This window comes from Cololabis saira, chromosome 13, assembly GCF_033807715.1.
Source record: "Cololabis saira isolate AMF1-May2022 chromosome 13, fColSai1.1, whole genome shotgun sequence".
Lineage (NCBI taxonomy): Eukaryota > Metazoa > Chordata > Actinopteri > Beloniformes > Belonidae > Cololabis > Cololabis saira.
This window is the reverse complement of record NC_084599.1, coordinates 15,817,969-15,842,880: the sequence shown is the minus strand read 5'-3', so window position 1 is coordinate 15,842,880 and position 24,912 is coordinate 15,817,969. Positions and strand designations below refer to the sequence as shown.

The following is a 24,912-nucleotide window of genomic DNA, read 5'->3' as shown; positions in this document are numbered from 1 at the left end:
CCCTTTTTATTTGCACCAGCTCTTCAGGAAACCAAAAATACACTCCGCTCTTGTTTCTAAGCATCGTAAGCTCTTAGCTCTGTCACAATGCTTGCTGTTTACTAGAGAGAAATAGTAGACCAAATTTAACTTTAAGTCTGTTTGACTGGTTGGTCATTCTGCAGTGTTTGAATGATGATGCTGATGGATTATGTCCTTTCCAAGTACAGTGACCCTGAACTGAGTCAGACCTTGCTTTCACTTCTATCTTAAAAAGCTATTACGTGTTTTGCGTCACTTTACATTAGGTTCTGTTTCAGGAGGTTTTGCACTAATTATTTGTTTTGATGTCTTTGTTTAACCAGACGATACAAAGGTGAAAGCTCAGGATGTATACCTCCCCTGTAGTTTGTGAGGGGCCTCTTCTTCTGTGACTGTATAAATAGTCTTCAGGCCAGTAGGAGCCAGGCACAGGAATTCAGATAATCCAATGACAAGGCGTTTTCAGTCACAGCTCTACTTTTTCCAACACCTTCTTGGGGAATATGGAGGTAGTGCATAACCAAGGGGAAACAGGAGAGTCTGGGCACTGCAGCAACACCTACTTTACCCAACTCAGAGTATGAACGGGAGCGCTGCGAGGTGTGAAGTGGAAATATACAGAAGTGTTCCATCATTTCACCTCCTTAAGTGTCCCAGAAAGGTTATGATATATTTTGTCAATGAGATGGAAAGCTCTGGAGCAGAATATAGATCAGTGAAACAGAATTTGCTGATGTGATTGTCTAATTTACTCTTTCACTGACCTGATCTGTGTCACAATTTGTGTGTAATTTCTTCTGTTGGCAACTGTCTGTTGACACTAGATGGCAGCATATTGTTTGCAAATCATAAGGAAAATTTTGCACTTTATGAATGCACTATATAACCATGGGATTTTAGCAAAGATGGAAAGTCAGAGATTTCCCCGGTTGCACCCTCAGTGGTATGTGATAAATGTCCACAAGAGTATAAGATGTTAAGAAAAGTAAAAACACAACACTTGAAAGTTTGTCTGCTGTCATTTGCACGAGTGTGTACATTATACCTGTGACTGTGCAATTCACTTGTTTTTTTTTCTAATTTGATTATACAAAGTTTCTGTTGGATCTCTTTCTCCCATTTATTTAATGCTCGCTCCCATGGGCAGCGTCTTTGATGCAGCTGCCAGTGCAAGCAGGTGATGCACCTCTTAACCTCCTCAGAATCTGATGGGCTGGCGCTGAGCCGCTGCCAGCATTTTGCACAGCCAGTGACGGAGGCATTCCTGGTGGCTGGGTGCTAGGCGCGGCCTTCCGTGGTCGACCGCAGTTCGTCTCTGCCAGAGTCTCATGGTGATGAACGCCTGTTATTCGTCTCTATGCCTTCATTCTCCTCACACAATGTTTAATGCAGTGCTCTCTTTATAGTGATGCATTTCTCCTCCTGGGATGCATGCAAGTTGCATCCTGGTGGGAGCGTGTGCATTTTTTTCCGTCTTAGGTCATTACAGGCTCTGTTTTCTTCTTCCTGGGGCTGATTTGAGGTTAAGATTAACACTTGGCATATGGCAAAAGTAAATGTGTTCAGTGAGTGGGAGACCCCCATGTGTGTCTGTGCTACTAAAGAGAGCATTTCTAAACATGTCTCTGTGTGTGAGGTCTCATTGTGGAAAGCATCAGACATCAACACCAATCACTATTTCGGTGCACTGCAAATCAAAATCTCCAAATGTGGCACGCCATTCCTGGCATTTCATCCGAGGCTCGTCCGTATCATTACCCTTAACTATCTCCTTTGCAGTTGAAGCATTTCAAAACCCGAGTTAGTGATGATTGACGAGAAATGGGTAGTTAAGGTGGAGAGAAGCCTTGTTTTTTTTTTTTTTTTTAAAAACCCCACAGATACCATTTAAAAGAAGAGATGTGACTGAAGAATTCTGCTAAGACATCTACACAAGACACGTCTCCAACACTTCCAAACATTAAGGATGGAAATTGTTGCCTAAGATCCATCATGACCCTGATGGTATTCACAGATATTAAATAGCAATTACAGCTCTCTTATGCAAGGTTGTTGTTACATGTTAACCAGCTAATGGTTACAGTTGTTCCTCCCACACTATGTGCAACAGACTTCGTATGAGTTCATAGCAGGTGACCCACTGCTGACTCATGACATAAGTGGATTGTAATGCCGACTGCTCGGCGTGTTTCTGAGTGGTCATTATTTTAAAGTCTCCCTCACGGACTCATTTGATCTTTCCAGGAGTAGAGGAAAGGGAAAAGCACTGCTCTTTTTAATACCTGCCTTCTTTAAAAATGTTGCAAGCATGATGTCATTTCATATTGAAACCAAGTAATGAAAGAGCGTAGAGTGACTGTGTGGCTGCACACGGCCTCTGACTTAATACTTTCATCGGGACTCTGCAGTATATCTGCAAGAAACTTTCTTTAAACATGAAAATATTTAGGAAGGTGACATTTGACTGGCGTGGAGATTCTGCAAGTTGATGTGAGATACTCAGTTTGACGTATTATTTAGTTCTCACCATTCTGATAACTGGACTGTGCTCTCGACGTGTATTTAAGTTGTGCGTATACCTTTCAGCTCGTTCACTGCAGGCTGTCAGAGAGCTTCTTGAGGTGGCACTACACAGGCGAAGCATTTTTCAAACAACCCTTACAGTATCATCCCCCAGCAGCATATAGCATCCCTCCACTAGCGTGTCATCGTTCAGATATCAGCAGTAAAACAGTCGGATGGATGCATGTCAGTGATATTTTTCACCAGCATGTTAAGTTGCTGCTGTGACAAATGGAGCTGTCCTGTCTGAGCTTCAGCAGTGGCCTAGTGTCTCCCTCGGCCTAGAGTTGATGTGTGAATCCCGTAACACAAGGTGAGACATTTTATTCTCACCTGTATATCACATATATCGTCCCAAAACAGCTACCATGGGCAGGGGGCGCTCCATAAATTTTAACTCCACATATAAGCCCCCACTCTTCACGTGCATTTAGCAGCCCTGTTTGACATTACCCATAAATGTGTAAATACCTAATAAGCCCCTCCTGCTGGAGATGTGACTCCTCACTGAAACCCCCAAACTACTTACAGCGAGTCTACAGTGTTGCCAATAGGTGCAAAACATGGCAGCAATAAACAAAAACGCAAGAGCAGCACGCACGGAGTCGTTTAGCATGGGGCTAGGTTAGCTGCACTTAAACACGTTGCAACATTTAGAGTTTAATCTGCCACAAAGTTTGGATCCTGATTGGAAAGTCACAACAAGCACAGATTCAGCTGATTCAGTTAAACTGACGGGAAACCAGAAACCAGAAATGCACAGCAATATCAAGATTTGCCCCTCAGTCAGTACAGACTACATAAACAAATTGTTTTTCACATATATCTGATCTCACGTCCACTGAGAAATATTTATAGTAAAGAATAAAGGGCCTCTTTTAAATGTTGGCCTTATTTAGATGTTTGAAAGGGAGATAATAAGATCTAACCCAGCCTTCAGTTTTGATTGTGCTTGAATTGCACTTACACTGTTTGTGCACTTCAAGTTACTGTCAAGATGTGGAAAAGTCTCTGCAGTCTCTATGAGTCTCCTTTAACCACGAGGTCCATCTGAAACCCCGGCTGCTGGTTCAAACAGAGCTGATACTGTATTCATCATGCCATGGGATTACTCGTTTGTTTTGTTGTTGTGTTTTGCACTTCAGGGTGACAGTAAGCTTCAAACAGAATATTCACATGTGTCTGTTTACAGCATCACAAGCTGTCCATGTGCTGCACTGTAGTGTAGGAGTGATCAATTATAGATGCTGTATCATGTTGACAGGGGAACAGTTGGACTACAGTGCTCTCCTGTGACATTCAGGTCCCATCTGTCTTTCTGCACAAGATTTGTGGGTCGATCACTGAATCCACCCCACAGGTGGATTGAACCAATAAGCGTTGGGTCACATTTTTCTGTGAACCTGTTAAATGACTCTCTGCTGTTCATCATGGCCATTAGATTTGCTTCACTTAATCTTCTTTCTGCTGAGATCTTTCATGTTCTTATTTTTCCTTGATCTTGGACTCCAGTGTGGCTTTCAAAGAACCGTGTTTGGAGTTGGGCCCAATTCATTGCTGTATCTTTGACAGTGTTGAAGCAGAGGAATTCAGTGTGTGTTGTGTGTTGTGATTGTTTGAGTGTTTCCTGGGTTACTTTCTGTACTGGAATATCTTCAGACTATTTTGGCACCTAAAACTGCAAAAATATATAGTGCATAAAGTTGTGTGTTGTGTGCAAAAATCCAACGCTGCACAAGAATACTTATTTTACGAGCAGATGAGAGGTCTACTGGGACTTATAAATACAAGTTTGAATCTCTCTTCCCATGTACATGTGACAGGATAACAGCTGTGCGAATGTTAACGCGTCTTGCTTAAAAACTTAAGATCTGCATCCTCCTTTTTCAATCTTTGCCTTTTGTTCACAACCTAAATATTATGGGCAGTGATAGTTGACGTCAGGGGGGAAGGAGGAGAGACAGAAGCAGCATCAGCCCATCACCACTACTGGCATCTATCTCTTCAAGTAGCATTTGTGTTGGCAGGCGATTTACTGTTCACTCATATGATTTCAGCACATGAGAATCACAGCATCATACTTTGTTCAGCACTGAGTACTGGACTCCAGCTTCTGAAATATCTTAAGATACTTCTATACCATGAGTGATCTTATCAGATTCTTAACAGGCAGAGGGGTAATTTACGACGGAGTATTAGGGCCAAACTAAGACAAAAAAAATGGGAAATTACGAGAATAAAGTCATAATGTTGCGAGAATAAAGTCGTAATAGAATAAAGTCGTAATATTATGAGAATAAAGTCGTAATATTACGAGAATAAAGTCGTAAAATTACGAGAATAAAGTCGTAAAATTACGAGAATAAAGTCGTAACATTACGAGAATAAAGTCGTAATATTATGAGAATAAAGTCGTAATATTATGAGAATATAATTTATGAGAACTCTAACAGGAAGAGCTTCTTCTCCCTGTGTTAAAATGAGGAATATTGAGCATCTTGTGAAGTTATATTTATATATTTATAATATATTACGACTTTATTCTCGTAATATTATGACTTTATTCTCGTAATTTTACGACTTTATTCTCGTAATATTATGACTTTATTCTCATAATATTATGACTTTATTCTCGTAATTTTACGACTTTATTCTCGTAATATTATGACTTTATTCTCGTAATATTATGACTTTATTCTCGTAATTTTACGACTTTATTCTCATTACATTATGACTTTATTCTCGTTATTTCCTTTTTTTTGTTTTTTTGTTTGGCCCTAATACTCCGTCGTAGTAATTTGCATGTGTAAGACAATTCTTATTCACTGTAAAATCTGAAAGTTGAAAAAGCTGAAAACTTCAAGATAACTTTCTCCACAAAATTTCCTTTAGTTTTGGAGCTCCGCTGACATTTTTCATTTTAAAAATGCTGGTTTAAAATTGCGAAAAGAACTCAACCCAAGTAAACTTTCACTTGAGATGGGTAAAGCTCAATTGGCAAGAAACAGAAAGTGTTGGGAAAACAATCCCTGCAGCCACTCAACAGACCCTGTTTAATTGAGCAGCCAAAATGAGCATGCTCATTTCAGTTGGCCTTGCCTCAAGGGTTCAATTGAAAGCAAAACTAAAAATCCTGTGTTTGTGCGGTTATTGCATTATCTGAATCTAGTCATTGTTCCCAGAAGGTTATGATACACAATCATAATTTGCGCTGATACAAGCTGTTTTGTCATTTGTCTTCAGCTGAGATGTCTCATTTCCAAAGAGGTTAATGGCCCTGCTTGTGGAAGACCTCAGAAAAGCGTAAGATAATCAGATTCAGTGAAGCATGGGAGCAGATGAAAGCACTCCTGTAGGTGTGTGACAACTTCATGTAGTTCTAATGTGAGGAATACATTTGGTTTAACGCTCAGCTGAACCCACAGCTATTTTAATAAAAAACAACACAAAAAACAAACAAAAAATAGTAACCATTACAGCTATTTAGACTTCTTATCTGAACTTTTAGTCAGCAATTCATTTTCTTTTGGTGGATGCTTCACAGTGTTGTTTAAATTTGTGGTTCCATTTATGTTACGTAGCTGAAATGATTAATTTTGGGCTCTTCTGGATGTTGCCTTTGTTGGTTTTCAAGCTGGATTTATTTGACAGCTGTGATTATCTATTGTCCTCACAATATCACATCATGCAGAGGACATTGCCTCTGTTTTTATTAGTGTCCACTGGTCTCCTTGGAGCATAAACACAAAAATCGCCATGACAGCATGCCCCCACTTTTAGTGATGTCAACTGACCCCTTGCTGGACCTTTTCAAACAAAAGTGGTGTTCTGGTTTAATATGCATGTCCGGTTGTTTGTAGTGGGACTGGGAAATGGTTTTCTATTTATGTAAACTTGGATAGAACATACAGAAGGTTTTCAGACCACTGAAAGTTTTCAAAATGTTGCTAGGTTTTTGACCCTACTTAACATAACATAACTTTAGTTCTCCCTCACATCACATAAACTTACGCTAAATTCCCCACAATGTGTCTTGCTTCTACAAGTGACGCCTGGCCTTCATCTAGAAATTGTCTAGAGACGATGTTTATCTGGATGATTTTAAGCCACAAATTGAGGTAATCCTCTGTGTCTGTGAGGCTCAGGATTGTGCCAAATCACAGATTTAGAGAAAAATTCAAGAAATGTCAATATAAATGAGATCCAGAGATCATTTTCACATACTGAAGAACTCTTAGAGGAAAGCATTGACCTGTTAGGCCATTATGTTAAAGTGGCTAAACACAAGGCATTCCTCACTAAAAGGCACTTGACAAGCTGCTGGGAATGTCCCGCAAATATTGAAGTATTTTGTCCAGTTTCAAATCCCCCACATAGAAAAAAAACAAGCAAACAAAACACAACAAGAAGAATAACTTCATTAATGTGTTTCTTAGCCTGGCGGTGGCATCTCCTTTCTGTGGGGATGTTCTTCTGCGGCAGGCACTGGGAGACTAGTCGAGATAAAAGAACATTTAGGGTGGATATGAAGGAAAAGTATTTTTAGAATGCAGGATGGAAGGATATAAGGACAGAGGATACAAGGATAGAAAGATAGGAGGAAAGAAAAATGGAAGAATGGAAGGATAAAAGAATAGAAGAATGTAAGGATAAAAGGATAGAAGGATAGAGAAGTCAAGGAGAGAAGGGTTGAAGGATAGAAGAATAGAGGATGCAAGGATAGAAGGATAGGAGGAAAGAAGGATAGAAGGATAGAAGGAAAGTTCAAACCTCAACAAGAAGCCTGAAGGATAGTGAGGACAAAGAGCCACATGACAACGGAAATAAGACAATTTCACATTCATTAAAGAAGGAAGAATAACTTCATTAATGTGTTTCTTAGCATGGTGGTAGCATCTTCTTTCTGTGGGGATGACAACACTTCAACTGTGTTTCCATTTCACACAGCAACAAACATTCATGACAGTTTTCTAAGTGGTTTGTCCTTGGCTGTGTTTAGATAACTACATGTGCATCTCAAAAAATTAGAATATCATGGAAAAGTTCAATATTTTTGTAAGATGTTTTAGAAAGTACAGAAAACAAAAATATATAAATATTTTCATGGTGTCTGAAAATATGTATACATATTTTATTTATTTTTCATTTCCTGAAATATCTTACAAAAAAATATTGAACTTTTCCACGATATTCTAATTTTTGATATGCACCTGTATTTTAGATCATAAGTTATGATATGGATTTTTCAAATTACCTTTTCCACATAAGTACCGGTATGTTAGCACTTCATGATCAAGCTACAATACTGTAAGAAAACTCACCTAGCCCTCTGCTGAGTTGACTCTGCAAAAGCTCCTGCGTTGATGGGGCAGGGACACCTGACAGAACCCCATGTTGACGCGGATCATCAGGCCTCTTTCTTGCGGTCCGTGGCAGACCCCCAGTAGCGGACAACCTGCGCCGCAGAATCGCACTTTGGCTTTCTTTTTTTAGCCTTTTTAGCAGGGCGAGCCGTTACAAGTAACACTGGAGGTGGTATTTTTGGCTGCGTTTTCTCTGCCATTCTTCAGAAAACGTGACTCGAGTGCGTGAAGTTTTCCGGCAAGATTTTCGACGTGACGAGTGCACACATGGGACAGAGGGGGGTGTGGGCGGGACTTAAAATGAAGGCATCTGATTGGTTCTTTCCCCCCTGCCAATCCTCTGGTCCTCTGACCAATCTGTTTTTTGCGCTCCGAATGGCACAGATTGGTGCCATTCGAGTTTTTACAGGATTAAAGCTGTCAGAGAGGTCGGATTTTTTTCTTTCCTTTTTCTGAACACATTATTCACTGGCTACTCTCAGGATGGAAGGACCATTTCACCCAGTATAACAATAAATGTTTTTGAATACGATTACAGACTATACCTTTAAGTCATATCTCGAACCGCTCAGCAGGAGTAGCTGCTTTGTTTGACCAACTTATAGGTGATATGATAGATTCACATACTGACAAAGAAGGTAGATTGATTATTGATGTTCTGTAAACAACGTGGTTCTGATACTGCACAATATCTATGGTCATAGTAATAATAAATCATTGGGAAGACATGTTTGAACACTTGAACACAATGTGAAAGAGAAATGCAAAGATGCTTATTTTACTATTGAAAGTGATTTAAATGATGCAGCAGATGATCAATTGTATAGATTGCCAGAAAGGATAAACTCAACTCAGTGTTGTTGACATCTGGCATCTCTATAAAAAAGAATACACACGGAGCAATGTTGATGGTTCTCTGTAATCGGGAATTGATTCATGATTATCTGTCTCCACAGTGCAATTCAGCTCACATGCGTCACAGAGCTACGCGTCTTTGTCAGATTTAAAACCCATTTGAACAGGAAAAAACAAAAACAAAGAAACGTGGTTATTTGAAAGTCAATTGTAATTTGCTGAATGATAAAACCTTTTGCAAGTCAATGGAAATGATTGCTAAGCATGTTATTATTGTGATCAAATGAACAGTACACAGAAATGGGAGTTTTTGAAATTTTAAATTAGAAAGTTAGCCATCTTCCACAGTAAAGGATTGAAAAAACAATGATATAAAAGAATTTTGAAATTATGAATTAAATAAACATCCTACTATAGGTGAAAAATCAAAATGGACAATTCTGAAAGAAGAAATAGATACATTATATGTTGATATGACAAATGGAGCCTTTATACCGTATATTCCAGAGTGAACATACAAAGAAATTAAAGAAGAAACCATATAACATCCTTGAGAATGAATAACTTCACAATCTCTGATCCTCTAAGGTTAGCAAACCATATTTATAAAGTATACTCAGTTAGACAGTTCTAATTACATTAAATCACTCAATGATAGTTAAGAACATATGCCTCAAATTTCAATAGTTTTAAATCTGAATAACTTAAAGCTGTTAGCAAAATGAAAAGTGGAAAATCTCCCAAAATACATTAAGACCAAAAATCTAACTTATATGTGACTTAAAGATTTCTCCTTGTTAGGCAATTATTTCATGGACATGAATAACACCTTCAAATTAAAATGGATAAAATAATATTTTAAAGGCCCAGAATTAATTTGGAATCTTTACCTTTAGAAAAAATGGAGGATTTCAATTCTTTTACAATGTAATTATCCAACCAAATTACCACATGAATCAAGTTAATCAACAGGCTCATATAGCAGCAAAATTATGTTTTGTCCACAGCTTCTCTCTTCAAAGAATGGTTATTTGGAACAATACATACAATAGAATATATCTCTATATCCCAAACATTGGATTGACAGGAATATTACTGCTCCTGCTGACTTACAAAATGATGAAGATCAATCTAAAAAAAAATCCTGTCATTTAAAAAAAATATAAAGTGATATCCTTCAATTAATGTAATGTCATTTTGAGAAACAAGAAATTAAGGTAGAGCCTAACTTACTTAACCAAGTATCAAAAGTTCCAAATATACCAAAACAAACTGGAAATTATTTTCACATCTTAAGGAAAGTTTCTTCTTGAGGTAAATTTAAGCTTCTTCCATATAAACTTTGCACACTCAAATTTGAAGTTCAGCATCTATTTAAGTAATTGTTCATAAATTCACATCATTATGTGAAGGCTATTGAACATCTGTTTCAGCCAAAGATCTGCATGGCATTTTTGACATTGTCAAGCCATGGTACTTTTAAAACAGCCCTTTCCTTTTTTGTAGATGGAGAGTCATGGTGGTATTGATGGATTTTCTAGACAGCAGCAAACAACAACGGAGCCCAAACCCACATGGATAGTTTCTTGTCAGCAGTGTGGTATTCCCTCTAGGGCCGCTCAGAAAACCAAGGGGAAGATATAATGGTGGCACGCTTCCTGTTGACTCAGCAGAAACTCGCATTGCTGGAAGAAAAGTCCACAATTAGAGGTCCTTAATACACTATTTGTTTTAGTCGTTAGCCTAATAGCAATGTATTTAGTTTACTCAAATTTATTTTCTAATACCGTAAATTGCACTCCAAATAAAAGCAAAATAACACCAAATGATTGTAATAGGTCAGTTCTCTATTCTATGTCAAGGTTTTAATTAATATGGTATTGTCACAGGTATGGTGAGGACACAAAAGCAGCACAGGCAGACAGGATCTGTCAGTAGTTACCTTTTTATTATTAACTGCAGTCTAACAGTTTATACAGTAGCAGGGTGAAAAGTCTTGGCTCAGTGATCTTCTGCAAGATCAGAGGAGTGAGTCTGGTGTCGCTGACTGAAGGCAAAACCTTCAGTGGATTATAGCTGGCAGAAAGGTCCAGTGGTGAGATGTGTGGCCACAGAACCGAGCAGGTGTGTAACCAGGAGGGAGTATGCAAAACTTGTGGTCGAAGACAGAAGGCTGAGGTCATATCCAGGGCAGAGACGAGGCAGGCAGGTTGGGGAAAACCGCTGGAAAGTCAGGCATGACACCAGAACAATCTGGCACAGAAGCAGAGAGAGGAGCAGCTTAAATGCAGCCAGGGCTGTCAGAGGTGTGGGGAGTTGGCTTGATGAGGAGCCGAGACAGGTTAGTGGAGAGATACCAGCAGACAGGAGATGAGCAGACTGTGACAGGTATTCCTTTTAGTAAGGGCTGATTCAGGATATTATATTGGTACATCATTACATTTAGCTATCAAAGATTCACTTAAAGGGGACCTATTATGAAAAACAAGTTTTTTCTTGCTTTAACATATATAAAGTGGTCTCCCCTCAGCCTGCCAACTCAGAGAAGGAAGAAAAAAAAACAAATTCTGCAGTGTCTGTACAGCCGCCCGGATGAGCCATCCAGTGTGATGGGGCTTCTACGAGCCGTTCAGATTACGTAACGACGGGAGCAGAATCTGAACGGCTCGATTTACATAGGTTGGCCTCCGATGCATGAAACCACGCCCACAACTAACTCCGGAACAACAACAACTCCGCCGGTCGGAGCTTTCCGACATTTTCTACGCGTCATTCAGGCAGCCAATCAGCACAGTGCCTCATTATCATAGCCTCCCCGCCCACTCAGAATCCAACATAGATAATGAGGTTAGAGAATGGGAAGATAAAGACATGGCTCAGAGGCTGAATTTCTAATGTATTTAGCAAAAACAATCATAAGCTTGTTTTTAAGACATTCAAGGCCTGTTTAAAATAGGTATTAGATGCCATAATAGGTCCCCTTTAAATTGCAATTATAGGTAGTGTCAAGAGAAATTTCTTTGCAGATCTCCAAACACTTTTCAGATTTTTCACATACTGTACCATATTAAAATGTGAATGTGTACATCCCAATCATTTATGTTAATGTCAGTTAAATGGTTTTTCTTCTCCTTTGGATCACCTCTCTACCAGTTTTCTTTGCTTAGAAGCTGAGGGACGGTTTAATCCGGACAAGGAGACAGATGCATAGATGTTACATGCCACATATCCATGCCATATCAGTCAAACCTGCAAAAATTCCAGGTAGCATGGAATAGCCATTCCTTATACTTATATGAAAATAAAATAAATCCTTTTTAATATGAAATTATGTAAACAATTAATAAAATCATATTCAACAACAGCACAAATTAGGGGTGCACACTTAACTGAATTTCAATTGTGTTCTTAATTAAGATTTTCAATAGACCCCAAAAAATATATGAATAAAAAATAAGAACTTAAAATACAACAAAATCATGAAATACTTGTCTATGCAGTAAGTGAGCCATTTCTGTCTCAGGAATATGTGTATGTGTTTAACATTTCAAGACAATTTAAAATAATAGTGACGATGATCAGTTTTCTCACCTGCACAAATCAGACAAATGAGTAGCTGAACATTAGCTCAACACTTAGATGGTAAAATGAAATATTTATAATGACTGATCCTGGGTTCCCTGTTGTGAATTATTTGTTACATTCTGTATTTCTTTCTAGTTAAAACATGGAAAATAATCATGGGCTAATCTCAGGATCATCAGGATGAATCCAGTGGACATTAAGTTTTTTTTAAGCTTTCCAGACATCCTGCTCGTTTGTTTTTCTTCACAGATACCCTCCTTATCTGCCCTCATTACTTTGACTGTCTTAACTGCCTCTACCATGATGTCCACAGCAGCTCTGTGAACTAAATTATCACAATTATTAATGTATGACAAAGTGCTATAAGCACCTGTCAAAAGAGAGATCTGGGACGGAAGTCTGAAGTTATTTTGGCGGACCTTTGGCCATAACAGGGAGAGAACACTGTCAGTCAGACAACACTTGAAAATGTAAGACCTTCAAATTAAGTTGAAACTGATATTTTATGTGAACAAGTATTTTGTGCTGTTTTAAATTGATTAACAACCTCAATAAGAACCAAATGTTTTAATAAATGTAATAAACTGAGATGCATGTCTTCATGACATGTTGCTGTTTATAATTCTTGTCTGCAAATATACATAACATATAGATAACATATGAATATACTTTTTTTCCTAAAATATACCTTTTTTTGGTCTGCATGTAAAGATTCCCTCTACTATTGATCCTGCTGGAACAGTATGGATTGCCAATCATCCAAGGAATCCATGATACGTAACAGACGAATGGACTATTAATATATTTTATACACTTTCCCTGCCCTAAAGGACAAACCATTGTTTAAATAAATACATGCGCTGTTTGACATGATCCTTAGATTGATTTTAAAGGATATCCTCAACACATATTGGACCTGTTTTCTTTGGCCAAGATGAGCTTCGTCTCGGGTTCCAGCTATAAACATTTAGGTGTTAATGTATTGCCAAGAGAAAAAAAAGGCGTTTTGGAAACGTCTGCTTCTGTCATAGCGTCAATAACCTCAGACTTTCAGGCGTTGTATTAATGTTTTTTTGTGCATCTGATGAGGAGTACTTTTGATGCAGCTCTTGATGGATTTAACGGTGTGCCCTGTGCTGGGGCAAGGCATCAGATACAGTTGTTTGCTCCTGGTCATCCCTGACAACTTTAATATCTCAAACCGTCCACACTCTTTCAGTTTTGAGTACTTCCAGAAGGTGACATCTAAATTTATCTGCACGGCTTTCATCACCTGTAAGATACACAACTTTATAACAAATTTTATTATTTTAAATCCTCAACCTGTCCTGGAGGCCCAAAGAAGCCATATTGTGGGGAAAATAAAAGATATGTATCGACTGAGTTATTTATAAAGGAGCTGATTAAAAGGCGACAAATTGATTCAGATTAGCTTACCGGTATGTCATGACATGATAGTAAGCTATAGATGTTCCATAGTATCCAAGACAATATCTTTAAACAAAAAGAGCTGAACGTGGCTGGGCGCTGATGTTTCCAATTTGCAATGTCCAAAGCAAAAGTGTGCCAAGTTTGAGTCCCAAGAATTTCCACTGTGGAATATTGTGTGTTTGACATATTAGAAAATAAATAATTTAAACTACTGAAAGATGAGTTTTGAAATATAAGATGTGGAAAACCTGAACACGTTAAGCCTCAACTGTTCATGTGTACTTGTGTATCGCATGTTAATAGAAGCAGCATGTTGGTTCAAGGTTATTTTGTGGACTCTATTTTTGAAAGCTGCTAACATCTGCACCCCCCCACCCCCCCACCCCCCCTCTTTCCTTTTTTTGGTGGTTTTGAGCACAATAACAAAGCAGCTGATGTAAGGGGCCCACTGTCAGTGGTTCAGTGATTAATAGGAACATGCAAGAACCCTTGCTTTTATTATCCGGACTTTTATAGTCACTGTGGGGGAGTTTTTTTGCTTTTTCATGTTGCAGTTGCAACAAGTGGGAGCAAAAAAGAAGTATCTCCAGATGACAGTGTGTGCCACAGGAACTGGACTTGGTTAGATGTGTGCTTGGTTAGATGAGGTTTTTGACAGCTTCTCTTAGTTCTCTCTCAGCTCCAACAAAAAAAAAATGAGAAAAGGAAAAAAAGAAAAGATGTGAGCTCTTCCCAATGCTGATATTCATCGAGTGCAAACCCTCTAATTAATGAGCGCTGCAAATAATCCCACCTACCACTCTGTAGAGAAAGGCTGGTAGGGTTTTTACTGACTGCGACTGAAATATCCAGAGATCTGAGTGGTGAGGAGCCCCTGCAGAGAGTAAAACACACCCCTTCATTCTGCTTTAGACTGTGTATCAGTCACTGGCGGGCTCTAAATAAAACCACAGATAGTTGATTTGTGCCTGGTAAGTTCATTTTTTTCAAAGTTAGGAACAACAGATATTATTATGGTTTTACTTGGTGATATCCACACTGACATGTGAACACTTCTCACAGAAGCCACAACCATCTGTCTTGTTTTTGCCAGGTGCTGCTAGCAAAAAGAGGTCTATTTAGATCCTGACTTATGCGGGCTATTTTTGTTCAGGCCAAATTAGACTTTTTAAGTGACCTACTTAGTTGTGGTATGTGGCATTTCGTAGGTAGGGGCCAATATTCTAATGTTGTCTTGTGTTTGGTTCGCTGCGTTGTTCGTACTGTAGCACAGTAATCTGTTATTTCCATTATTTCCCTCTTGTTGCAGCCATGGATCAAAGCTCCAGAGGTTTCCATAGTGATAGGATCCACCGGCTTAAGCCCAGAGCTCACTGTGGTGCTTTTGATGGTCGGCAGACTGTTGCCAGGACCTGTATAGCAGCAGAAAAAAAGTTGTTTGGTTTTTTTTGTTTGTTTTGGAGACAAATCCTACAAAATTCAAGGCCAGAAAAGTTGCCAAAAGGCTTCTAACCCACAAACTGTATCATGCTAGTTGAAGTTTACCTGCATTCAGCTTTGATGACTTTGGCACACGATGCATTTATCTTTGCTGTAAGTAAAAGAAACCCATGCAGATATTTCCACCGACTACTGGAATCATATGAATGAATTCAATGGAGGCAGCCGTGAAACAGTTTGTATTTCAAATTATTCTTAAATGTAATTTTTTCTGCTCTTCTGTCTCATGTGGAATTTGGCAGCCCAGGGCTGCTCCCTCCCTCCTCTAAACAGTCTGAGAATGGTGCATATGTCGGTATGAGAGTGTGATTCAGAGTAGATGTCCTGGTGTGAGTGTCAGAGGCTGCGTGTGTCATGCCGTCAGCAGGAGAAGCTCTGTGTGCAACCCAACATCACAGGAACATTTTAGTGACTTTGCTTCATCAGACTCGGAGGTGAGAAGCACAGCAGCTCAGGTAAGATATTTGAGCAAACATCTTTGTTAGTGATGCTGGGACCGTTGAGTGGAGGTCCAACGTACTTGATACATTTATTTAATTTCACTCGCTGTTACAAGTGGACTCGTAATACTTTGAATTAAACGTGATGTGGAGGACATTTATTGAACCTGGCTGGAGGGTTTGGTTTTTTTCTAAACACGGATAACTTCTAACTTTTTTTGAGGAGGAATATTAGGATGATTTTTGAAACAGCTGATGCACTGTGTTTCAGTATTGGAAGAAATCAATATATTGGTAGATTATATTGTTCATTGTAAAAAACAACAACATATACGTCTTTCTGTGGCTTTTCTGGGATTGATTTGGGTGCACTGTACGTAACAACCTGTGTGTGTGTGTGTGTGTGTGTGTGTGTGTGTGTGTGTGTGTGTGTGTGTGTGTGTGTGTGTGTGTGTGTGTGTGTGTGTGTGTGTGTGTGTGTGTGTGTGTGTGTGTGTGTGTGTGTGTGTGTGTGTGTGTGTGTGTGTGTGTGTGTGTGTGTGTGTGTGGAGGGGGCTGTCCCCCTGAGTGCTCTTGTAGATGCATTTGTTGCTCAGCTGCTGCACATAACTGTCACTATTTCAGTTTAGTCTTCTCTCACATGCACTCTGAACCCTTTGCCTGTTTGGCACAGCAGTAATAAACTCGTAGACGGTTGCTATTGGTGGATTTCCTTTGGTTGCTTCCGGTCGGAGCTTCAAGTGTCTTCTGCAGCTGCCTGTTGTCCAGATAATTCTAGTAAACTCTGACCCGTCATTCTGTGGCCTTTAGCCAGACTCCGTCATCCTGGCTTCTTTTTGTGAGCCGGATTCATTTGTCTCTCTCTCTCTGTCTCTCATTCATTCATATATATATATATATATATATATATATATATATATATATATATATATATATATATATATATATATATATATATATATATATAAAAATGTGTGTGTGTATACATTAATAATAAATGAATATGTGTGAACATACCTAATGATGCACCCACTGATGCTCCTACTGGTCTCAGTGCACAAGGGATACATCACTCATAATAATGCCGCATAATGACTAAGGACGATTGTGGTGAAATAAGTCTTATTTTGGTGTGGCTGCACTCATAGACTATTTTTTTCTTTTTTGATCTGCATTTATTGCTAATTTTAGTCAGAATTCATGGGAAACAGGAAACCCAATATGGTTTCAGTTCTGTGTCTGCAAAAATTAGGAGATAATAAAGCCAACATTGCTTGCTATAGGGTTTAGGCAGTTTCAGCTGACCTCTTTTGTAGTTTGTAATTAGGGATAAAGACAGCCTTCATGCCGCGCTCTTGTCCACTTGAAACTCAGTTGTGTTCTGTGGCTCTGACTTGAAACCCGATACTAAGGGCCAACAGGGAAGGAAAAGAAAAGATAAACATGCCTCAGGAAGACATCTACCCATAACTTACTGCATGTCTCACATTGATTATTGAATGTCCTGCAGGTGTGATGTTTGCAATCCAGTCACTCCTACATCATGTCATTGCTCTCTCTAAAACATGCTCTTTTCTTGATCCCTTCCCTTCCCTCTCTCTTTCGCTCTCGTTTTCTTTCTCCCTTCTTTCTGGCCTCCACTCATTTGGGTTTGTGGTGAAACTGAGCTTTGCTTCATAAAATTTTCCATCAACAGCAGCAAATAACAACAGGGTCAGATGAGGCGAATACGGCCTTCAGCTCCCAGTATTGAGGCCAGGGCGAGCGGGCTCTGGTTTGGCCTGTCACTGAGGAATGCTGTCTTCCTCTGGACAAGGTTAGCATAGACAGCACACAGCACTGTCTCCGAGGCTTCATCTGGCCTCAATTGTCTGAACTGAGCTGAGCATAATTGCTTTCTGACATGCTATTATTGTTCAGAGAGCTGGTGACGGGCTGGTTGATCGTGACGGTGAGATGCTTAATCACCTTCTTGGCTGGGAGCCCTTTGGGTGGGGTATGAATGAAGAGGTGAGGAATTACTCGTAAAGCTATTCCAGCAATTTTGCATGTTCTGAATTGCTGTTTTATAATGGCATTGTGTTGAGAGGAAATGGGTGGTAAAGCTACTCTCAGCCAAGAAATGTCTACCGTCCGTCGGTCAGTTTTCTCAGAGCACTTGGTGAGTGCTATGCTAACACACCCTGCTTCCCCTCAAAGTGCGAATATTGGTGGGTGGATTCCTTTTGTGCTTTCTGCACTTGGACACAGTCTTGGTTCCCCTGCTGGAGAAAACAAGCTGTGCTGTTGAGCATTATTATCATGTTCAGCACATTCCACAGAAAAAGAGAGGGGATCAAATAAACATTACTGCCTATCTCTAAATGAGTTTACTCAGTAATTATGCATAATGGTGCATCGTTAAGTTTGATTAATAAGGGCTTTTTATTGTTATTCTCTTTGGAAATGTTTCTACTTCCTAATTTATGCTCATTTAACCCTTAGAGGAGCTGGAGAGTCCTCCGCCCGACTCATAATTAAACTGCTTAGTTTACTCATGAACCCAAACAAATGTACATTTTCATTGCTTTGCTTCTGCTGAACACTTGGACTCTGTTTGGAATTCACAAGGTATGATAAGCATATGTGCCATAAACAGAATGGAAAACTACTGAAAGTGCTGCATGACAGAGGAAAAAGACCACTAATAAATGCTTGAGCCTTATTTCAATTCTGCACTTTAGCTTTTATTTATGCTGAGTGTGGACAGATTTAGTATAGATTCAAGCCAACATGAGGGAAAGACATCTCCCTGCTGCTTGCTGGCCTCTGTTCTTGCTGTTCAGTTCTGGCACAAACACAGAAAAACACCCAGACAGAGCTGAACCTCCACCCGGTGTTCAGCTGAACATGAACAACAACGTTAACAAATGCTTCTGGGGAAACATTTGTCTCAGACTCTCCAAATCAATAGCTCAGTGTGTAACATTTTCTTATCAATATAGTAACTACTTAAACTAAGCAGATTTAACCATAAAAAGAAATCAGAATTGGCAGCCACCCAAAAAAGAAGGTTTCACTTTTGTCCATATGTGCAATCCAGAAAAAATAGATTTTTGCATTCAGCCCCCAGCTGTTCTCAACATGACAGCAGCTAATGACATCATGTTGCACATAGTGCTGCATCATCTCAGTCTCTCGCTGCTTGGCTCATGGATTTGATGTACAGATATTTGCTGAGTCATGGGAAGCGTTGCCCTTTGTTGCCCTGAGGGATAACATTTCCCTGTTTGTGCCACAAGCAGCTCTTTATTCCTGTCACAGCTCGATAGGACAGTCATCATTTAGCACTCCAACATCAGGCTGCACAACACCAGCGTGACGAGACGGAGGAAATAGACTAAAACGGGGCAGAATGACAGAGCTGAGGACTGTGCCGCCTGTCACTGCTGCTGATGAATAGCTCTGCATGATTCCTGTCAGTAATGGCGCATCGTTTTCCCCGTCTAACCCGGCCTGACTCATACCCTTCTGTTCCCGAACTTTACCATTCATTCATTCACTTTCTCTGTCTCACTTTGCGCTCCCACACCCACACTGTCAGGTGTAAATTCTCAAGTATGAAGTGTTGTCTGGATATTTGGGCTGATTGATTGCTTTCTGGAACAAGAGTCAGCCTGCTGTTTGACTGACACACCAGAAGTGCACGAAGTCAAGTAATGGCCATGCAGCAGGATGTCGGAAATTTTCATGCAGCTTTCCAACGCAGCAGGAATGTCCCCAGGTCTGGGCTCTGGGTGGCGAGAACAGCTGTTCCTCTGGCATTTTGGGAAATCCTGCCGCTCCCTGTCGCAATCCAGGTCGAGAGTTTAACAGAGGTTGTGTTGTATTAGTGGAGGGTGGTTGTCTTAAATTAATGTTTCATTAAATACTTTAAAACATGATATGACATTAGTGTTGATAAAGGGAGCAGACGATCTCAAATTGGGACGTTTAAAGCCTTGTGTTTGACTGTAGGAGATTGGTGATTTAGCTCCTGTTGATTGATGTTGCACTTGATGTGGTGGTGCAGTCCTGGAGGGGGGTCTGCTTTAATCACAGCCCTTGGAGAGAGATGAGACGGGTGAAGCTGCATGAGTTGTAGACTCTCTCATCTGCCTTGAGTCCCAGATCAGGGAACAAAGCATGTGTTAGCACAGCCCAGGGAGGTGGGACAGGGCCCAGGCGCCTGCCCAAACACACAGGGGGAAAGGGTGTTTCTGCTTCCCGTAACACAGCGTCTTGTCAGTGCTCCGGGGTGGTGATGTTTAGCAGATATGGAAACTCAGACATGCCCAGAGGCTGTGTGTGAATCAGTGTGTGCATGTTTTATTTTTTTATACGAAGTTGATTACATAGAGATCATATTTAAAAGAGATGTGTTTTGATTCAAGTATTTTAAAAGAGGTGGTGGGTTTTGCTTGTCGGATAATTATTTCAATGAAAAGAAATAGACATCGTTATTGTGAGCGTTCAATGATGCGCCGCTCAATGACACCAAACCGTGATTGATTTTGTTTCAACATGTTAAAGTAATCCAAGTTTTCCTTCTCCGGCAGGTGGTTCTGTGAAGGCCGGGAGCTGCAAAACTCTCCTGACATACAAATCTGGAGGGATGGTGACTTGCACACGCTGGTGATTACTGAAGCCTTTGAGGACGACACGGGACGTTACACCTGCGTGGCGTCCAACAGCCTTGGAGCAGATAACACCTCTGCTGAGGTTTACATTGAAGGTCAGACATTACGCACTATTCTAGCAGACTAACTGAGGAGAGTTCGACAGATTTCAGAAGAAAAATTGCTTCTCTGTGATTTTTTCGTTCTGTAGTTTTGGTAGAATGACACAACTTACGTAATGTCTGGGGGTGCTTGTGGACCTTTTGGGGGGTTTGGCCGGGGCACCGCGCTGGCATGGGTGTCCGGGCCCTTGGTGGCGATGCTGAAGGTTTGGCTATGGGGTCTCCCGTCGCTCTTCGTCACTCCCGGGATGTCTCCACTGCTTGGCGGGAGGCTGCCTGTGCTGGAGCAGGTTGGTGGCAGGAATGCTTCCATTGTGGGGTGGGGAGGTCTCGGGGCGAGTGGGAGAAAGTGGGTGGTGCCTGGGCTGACCCGAGGGTGTTGCTGTCAGGGGTCCGGGGGCTTGTGCTAGTGTGGGGTCTTGTGCCGGCCAGACGGGGCGGGGGTGAATGTGTATGTGGGTGTGAAAGTGGGTGTGAATGTGTCTGTGAAAGTGTACGTGGGTGTGAAAGTGTATGTTGGCGTAAATGTGCACGTGGGTGTGTAAGCGGGTATGAATGTGCATGTGTGTGACAGTTCATGTGAGTGTGACAGTGTATGTGGGTGTAAATGTGCACTTGGGTGTGAATTTCCAACTTTAAAATGTAGCATTAAACTAATATTAGATTACTTTCTGCATTATTTTATTTGTACATACCGGTATGTTTTTTTGGATTTGTTTTTTTCACAAATTCTCAAATTCACAAATTCTCCAAAACTCCAAAAACTGGATGAATGTGAGGTGTAATTATGGACTACCGGACAAGGGCCAGGATTTAATACGTTTTACTTCTTCCTACCTCTTTTCAGAGATGTTAAACGAGATTTATGTGTATATTATGTGTATGTTTATATGTGTGTGTATATGTATATACATATATACATTTAATTGAAAACAGATTCACTTATTTGTAATTATTTATTCGCAAGGGGTTATATAAGTTCAAAATGTGCGTGTATACACGTATGTGTATGTATATCTATTTATATATGGATACATAGATTCAAGTGTTAACGTTGTTATGCTATATACAATGATTTTGACATTTCTGGAATGAAACAATAAATAAAATGAACTGAAATAAGTACATTTTTAATAGAAAAAAACACATTATGTAAGTGAATTTGTATTTATTGTGGGTTGATTAAAATCAACATAGCGTTAAAAAAAATTGAGATCAGTTGGATGGTCAAGTACAGGAAGCATCAGGACCATCGTGAACTGGAAGATGCTGCAACACCAGTTTTACTGGCAACGCTCAGATTTGTGGCCTCAGTCCAAAAGAAGCTTTAGTTTATGATACAAACAAATGAAAAGTTTCCTGACCTCAGCAGTGTTGCGCATCCATCAAACTTCAGCTTAATAAGGGGCATTCGTGTGTTTACCATGTGTTGAACTCAGAGAATCCACAATCATCTTATACTTGTTCACTGTTTTTTAAAGCATGGTTAAATGTGTATTTTGAAGAGTTGTTGTACATTAGAAGAAAACAATGAAAGCACAACATCAGGAGCAAATGTAAACTGTGTCCAGGACTGTATGTGACATATGTGTATGTGGGCTCCTTTCGTGGCTGATCTGCATTAATGCTCCTAGCAACAAAGCAAGCAGTACTACTGGATTATCCTATTTCTTTGCGAGCCTCCATTTAAGTGGACCGGACTGAAACAAAATAGCTTCTGCAAAGGATATGAGACACATAATTTTGATGCACAGGTAGCACATTTAAAAGCAGCAAAACAATTTTCCTTAGAATCTGCTGTTAATTGTTTTCAATAAAAATGATCTGTGTCATGCAGCCAAAACAACTGCTGCATATTTTTTTGTGCATTGCAGGGGCGTCGTCATCAGACTCAGACGGAGAGGGGGCGGGGTCGAAGCCCAGATCAGGAGCCATGCCTCAGTACGTATGTTTCTGCATCACCTCTCGTGACCCCGTGACCGAGTGAACCTTGAATGGGTTCACTAGTAAGTGAACGTGTTAACTGCGCCCTGCAGCTGCTAATTAAGTCTTTTGAATTTGACCTTTTAAAAACCCTTAAAGAGCCACAACCCTGACCCAGAACAAAGCACCCAGTCCAAGTCCAGATAATAAGAGGTGCAGTTGGTTAATGTGAAAAAACAACCTTTTCTCTGCACTTACTTTCAAATTTTAAGCTGCTGGGTTTTTGTCTTTATCACTCTCTCAGTATAACTAAATAAAAACATTTTTATTTCATTCATCCAGTTTTTTGCTTCTTGTAAACATTTTAAAAACCACATTTTTTATTCTGAACAGCATTTGTTCTGCATCGTATATAATAATACATCCTATTTCTGTACATTTTTCTGGTAACTTTGTTACACAGCCCTGATTCCATCTGCCCTGCTCCCTGGTTTTTATTCCTCCTGTTTGTTTACATGCTGAAGCCAAGATCACTTATATTTTGACAGGCGGTGGAAAATATTCTGCCAATTTTTTTCTCAGGAGTGCACTAAGTTGTCTGCTGATTTCTGTTTTTCTTATTTCAGAGCACAGAAAAAGACTACTTCAATGTCCCTAACAATACGCTCCTCATCCCCCAAAACCCTCGATGTGCTTCCTCATCGCTCCACGCTGGTCCAGTCCATGTCTCAGCCCCCACAGCGGGTAAGCACCAAGCAGACGGTGGAGTCAGACATACTTGTAGACCTGCCAAAGACATGAAAACTCTTTCTCTTGCTGAAAGGAGTCCATCTAAGCTTATGTGTCTTTCCTGTGTCTAGATGCAGAGCCCCGTGTCATCGCTGCATGGTGGCGAGGTGTCTGGCCCTCCCCTGTTCACCAAGGTCAGTCTGCATATACAGCTTACTATACAGATGTTTGCTCTTTTCTTACCCTCAGCCGTGTCACCTAGTTGGTTTTTCATGCTCAATGTCTTAGATCTGTCTTTTTCTAGAGGACTTTTCCTTCCAAACTGTTTCCAAACATTTAGAGAGTGAACTTGAATTAAAGGATGATAGAAATACCATGAAACATGCCACAGAGGATGTATGCACGTACTTCACAGAACCTGACACACACAACAGTACACGGTGCTGTGGTTTTCAGCAGTGGGGGTCAGATAAAACAGACTTTGATGAGAGTTCCTCCTCTTCCAGTTCAGTACTCCCATAACAACCCCCCCCGACTCCCCCTCCTCCTGCTGTGGGTCTTGTGATGGCTGGATAGAGACGGGCTGAGGCAGAGGTTCAAACGGCCCCAGCAAAGCCACAAGGGTCACAACTCCTTTACTCTCATTCAGTCTGCCAACTACTAAATCATTTTCCAGCTCATGTAAAAAAGCATTTGTTTTTCTTCACCCTTCAAATTTCCTCCTCTAAAAATACTTGCTAACTTTGATCATATCATTGAGATAATGTTCTTAAGAAGCACCCCGATATCAGCCATACACCCTGACCCATGATGGGCTTCTTTAATATGTCCATCCGGAAAACAGACAGGGGCTCTCAAGCACGTTTCCCCACACGGACTCTGAACACCTCTTTTCTGTGGATCTGCCAGTTATGTCACTGCTGCCTCTCCATCAGCTCCCACGTGGATGTTTAGCGCCATGAGCTGCCATGTGACTGGCTGCAGTGTGGATTTTCAGAGCAACTATGTGTGCAGTATATGCCTCAACAAAAAAAGTTGAAAAATAAAGAAGAAGCCAGAGTGGACATCCTGTTGAGGGTGCATGATCACAGGCTGTAGAGAGTTTACATGTCAATAATACAATGACCTGAATTAATCCAGAGAGTTTACGGAAAACTCAGAGTGACCTTGCCATAGTTTGGACCAGGTTCCTCCTTTATAACCTCCCCTGACTGGTTTCACTTGAGGAAAAATAAATAAAAAGTAGGGTTTTATCATACCTAATGGAAATTATCTCTCATAAAAGTCTGGACCTGATTCAAGTATTTTTTTCTTCTGCTGCTTTAGGAAAGAGTATCACAGTTTCAGTTGTAAGAACAATGTGAGATGAGTTATTTGTCAAGGATGATAGGAAATATTATCAGACACAAGGTTCTGTGAATTTTTTTGTTTAGGGCGAGACCATTTCTTTTCAGTGAAAGCAACAGCCGTGTCTTCGTACAAAACCTGCGCTGCATGTTTGGCTTTATCAGCCTCTAGTCTGCAAAATAATAATGTGACATGGCTTTATTTTTTTTTTCCTACACAATTTGTATTTTTTGTTTTAAAGCCTGACAGAAATAAACACTTTTTTTCTTTTGGTCTACGATTATTTTTGACTTAATCATGAGTTGTGTTGGCTTCATCCAACAGGGGTTGAGGGATTAAAAGACAGGTTGAATTGATTAAGGTTTATTTGAGATTAATAAACCACTGGTTTGTGATA

General features: G+C 40.1%; 1 protein-coding gene across 7 annotated transcripts in view; it reads left to right on the top strand.

The window, feature by feature from the left end:
* The window catches only part of palld (palladin, cytoskeletal associated protein), a 60,758-nt gene that overhangs the window by 4,163 nt on the left and 31,683 nt on the right, over nucleotides 1–24,912 (top strand). For 5 of the 7 annotated variants that reach the window (XM_061737948.1, XM_061737951.1, XM_061737950.1 and 2 more), the window contains exons 3-6: nucleotides 20,335–20,510; nucleotides 22,391–22,457; nucleotides 23,066–23,183; nucleotides 23,300–23,362. In XM_061737948.1, the coding sequence (XP_061593932.1) occupies nucleotides 20,335–20,510; nucleotides 22,391–22,457; nucleotides 23,066–23,183; nucleotides 23,300–23,362 (424 nt within the window). Of the gene's footprint in view, nucleotides 1–15,378; nucleotides 15,411–15,647; nucleotides 15,773–20,334; nucleotides 20,511–22,390; nucleotides 22,458–23,065; nucleotides 23,184–23,299; nucleotides 23,363–24,912 lie in introns of those variants that run through there. The other 2 variants (XM_061737952.1, XM_061737953.1) reach the window with 2 other exon arrangements.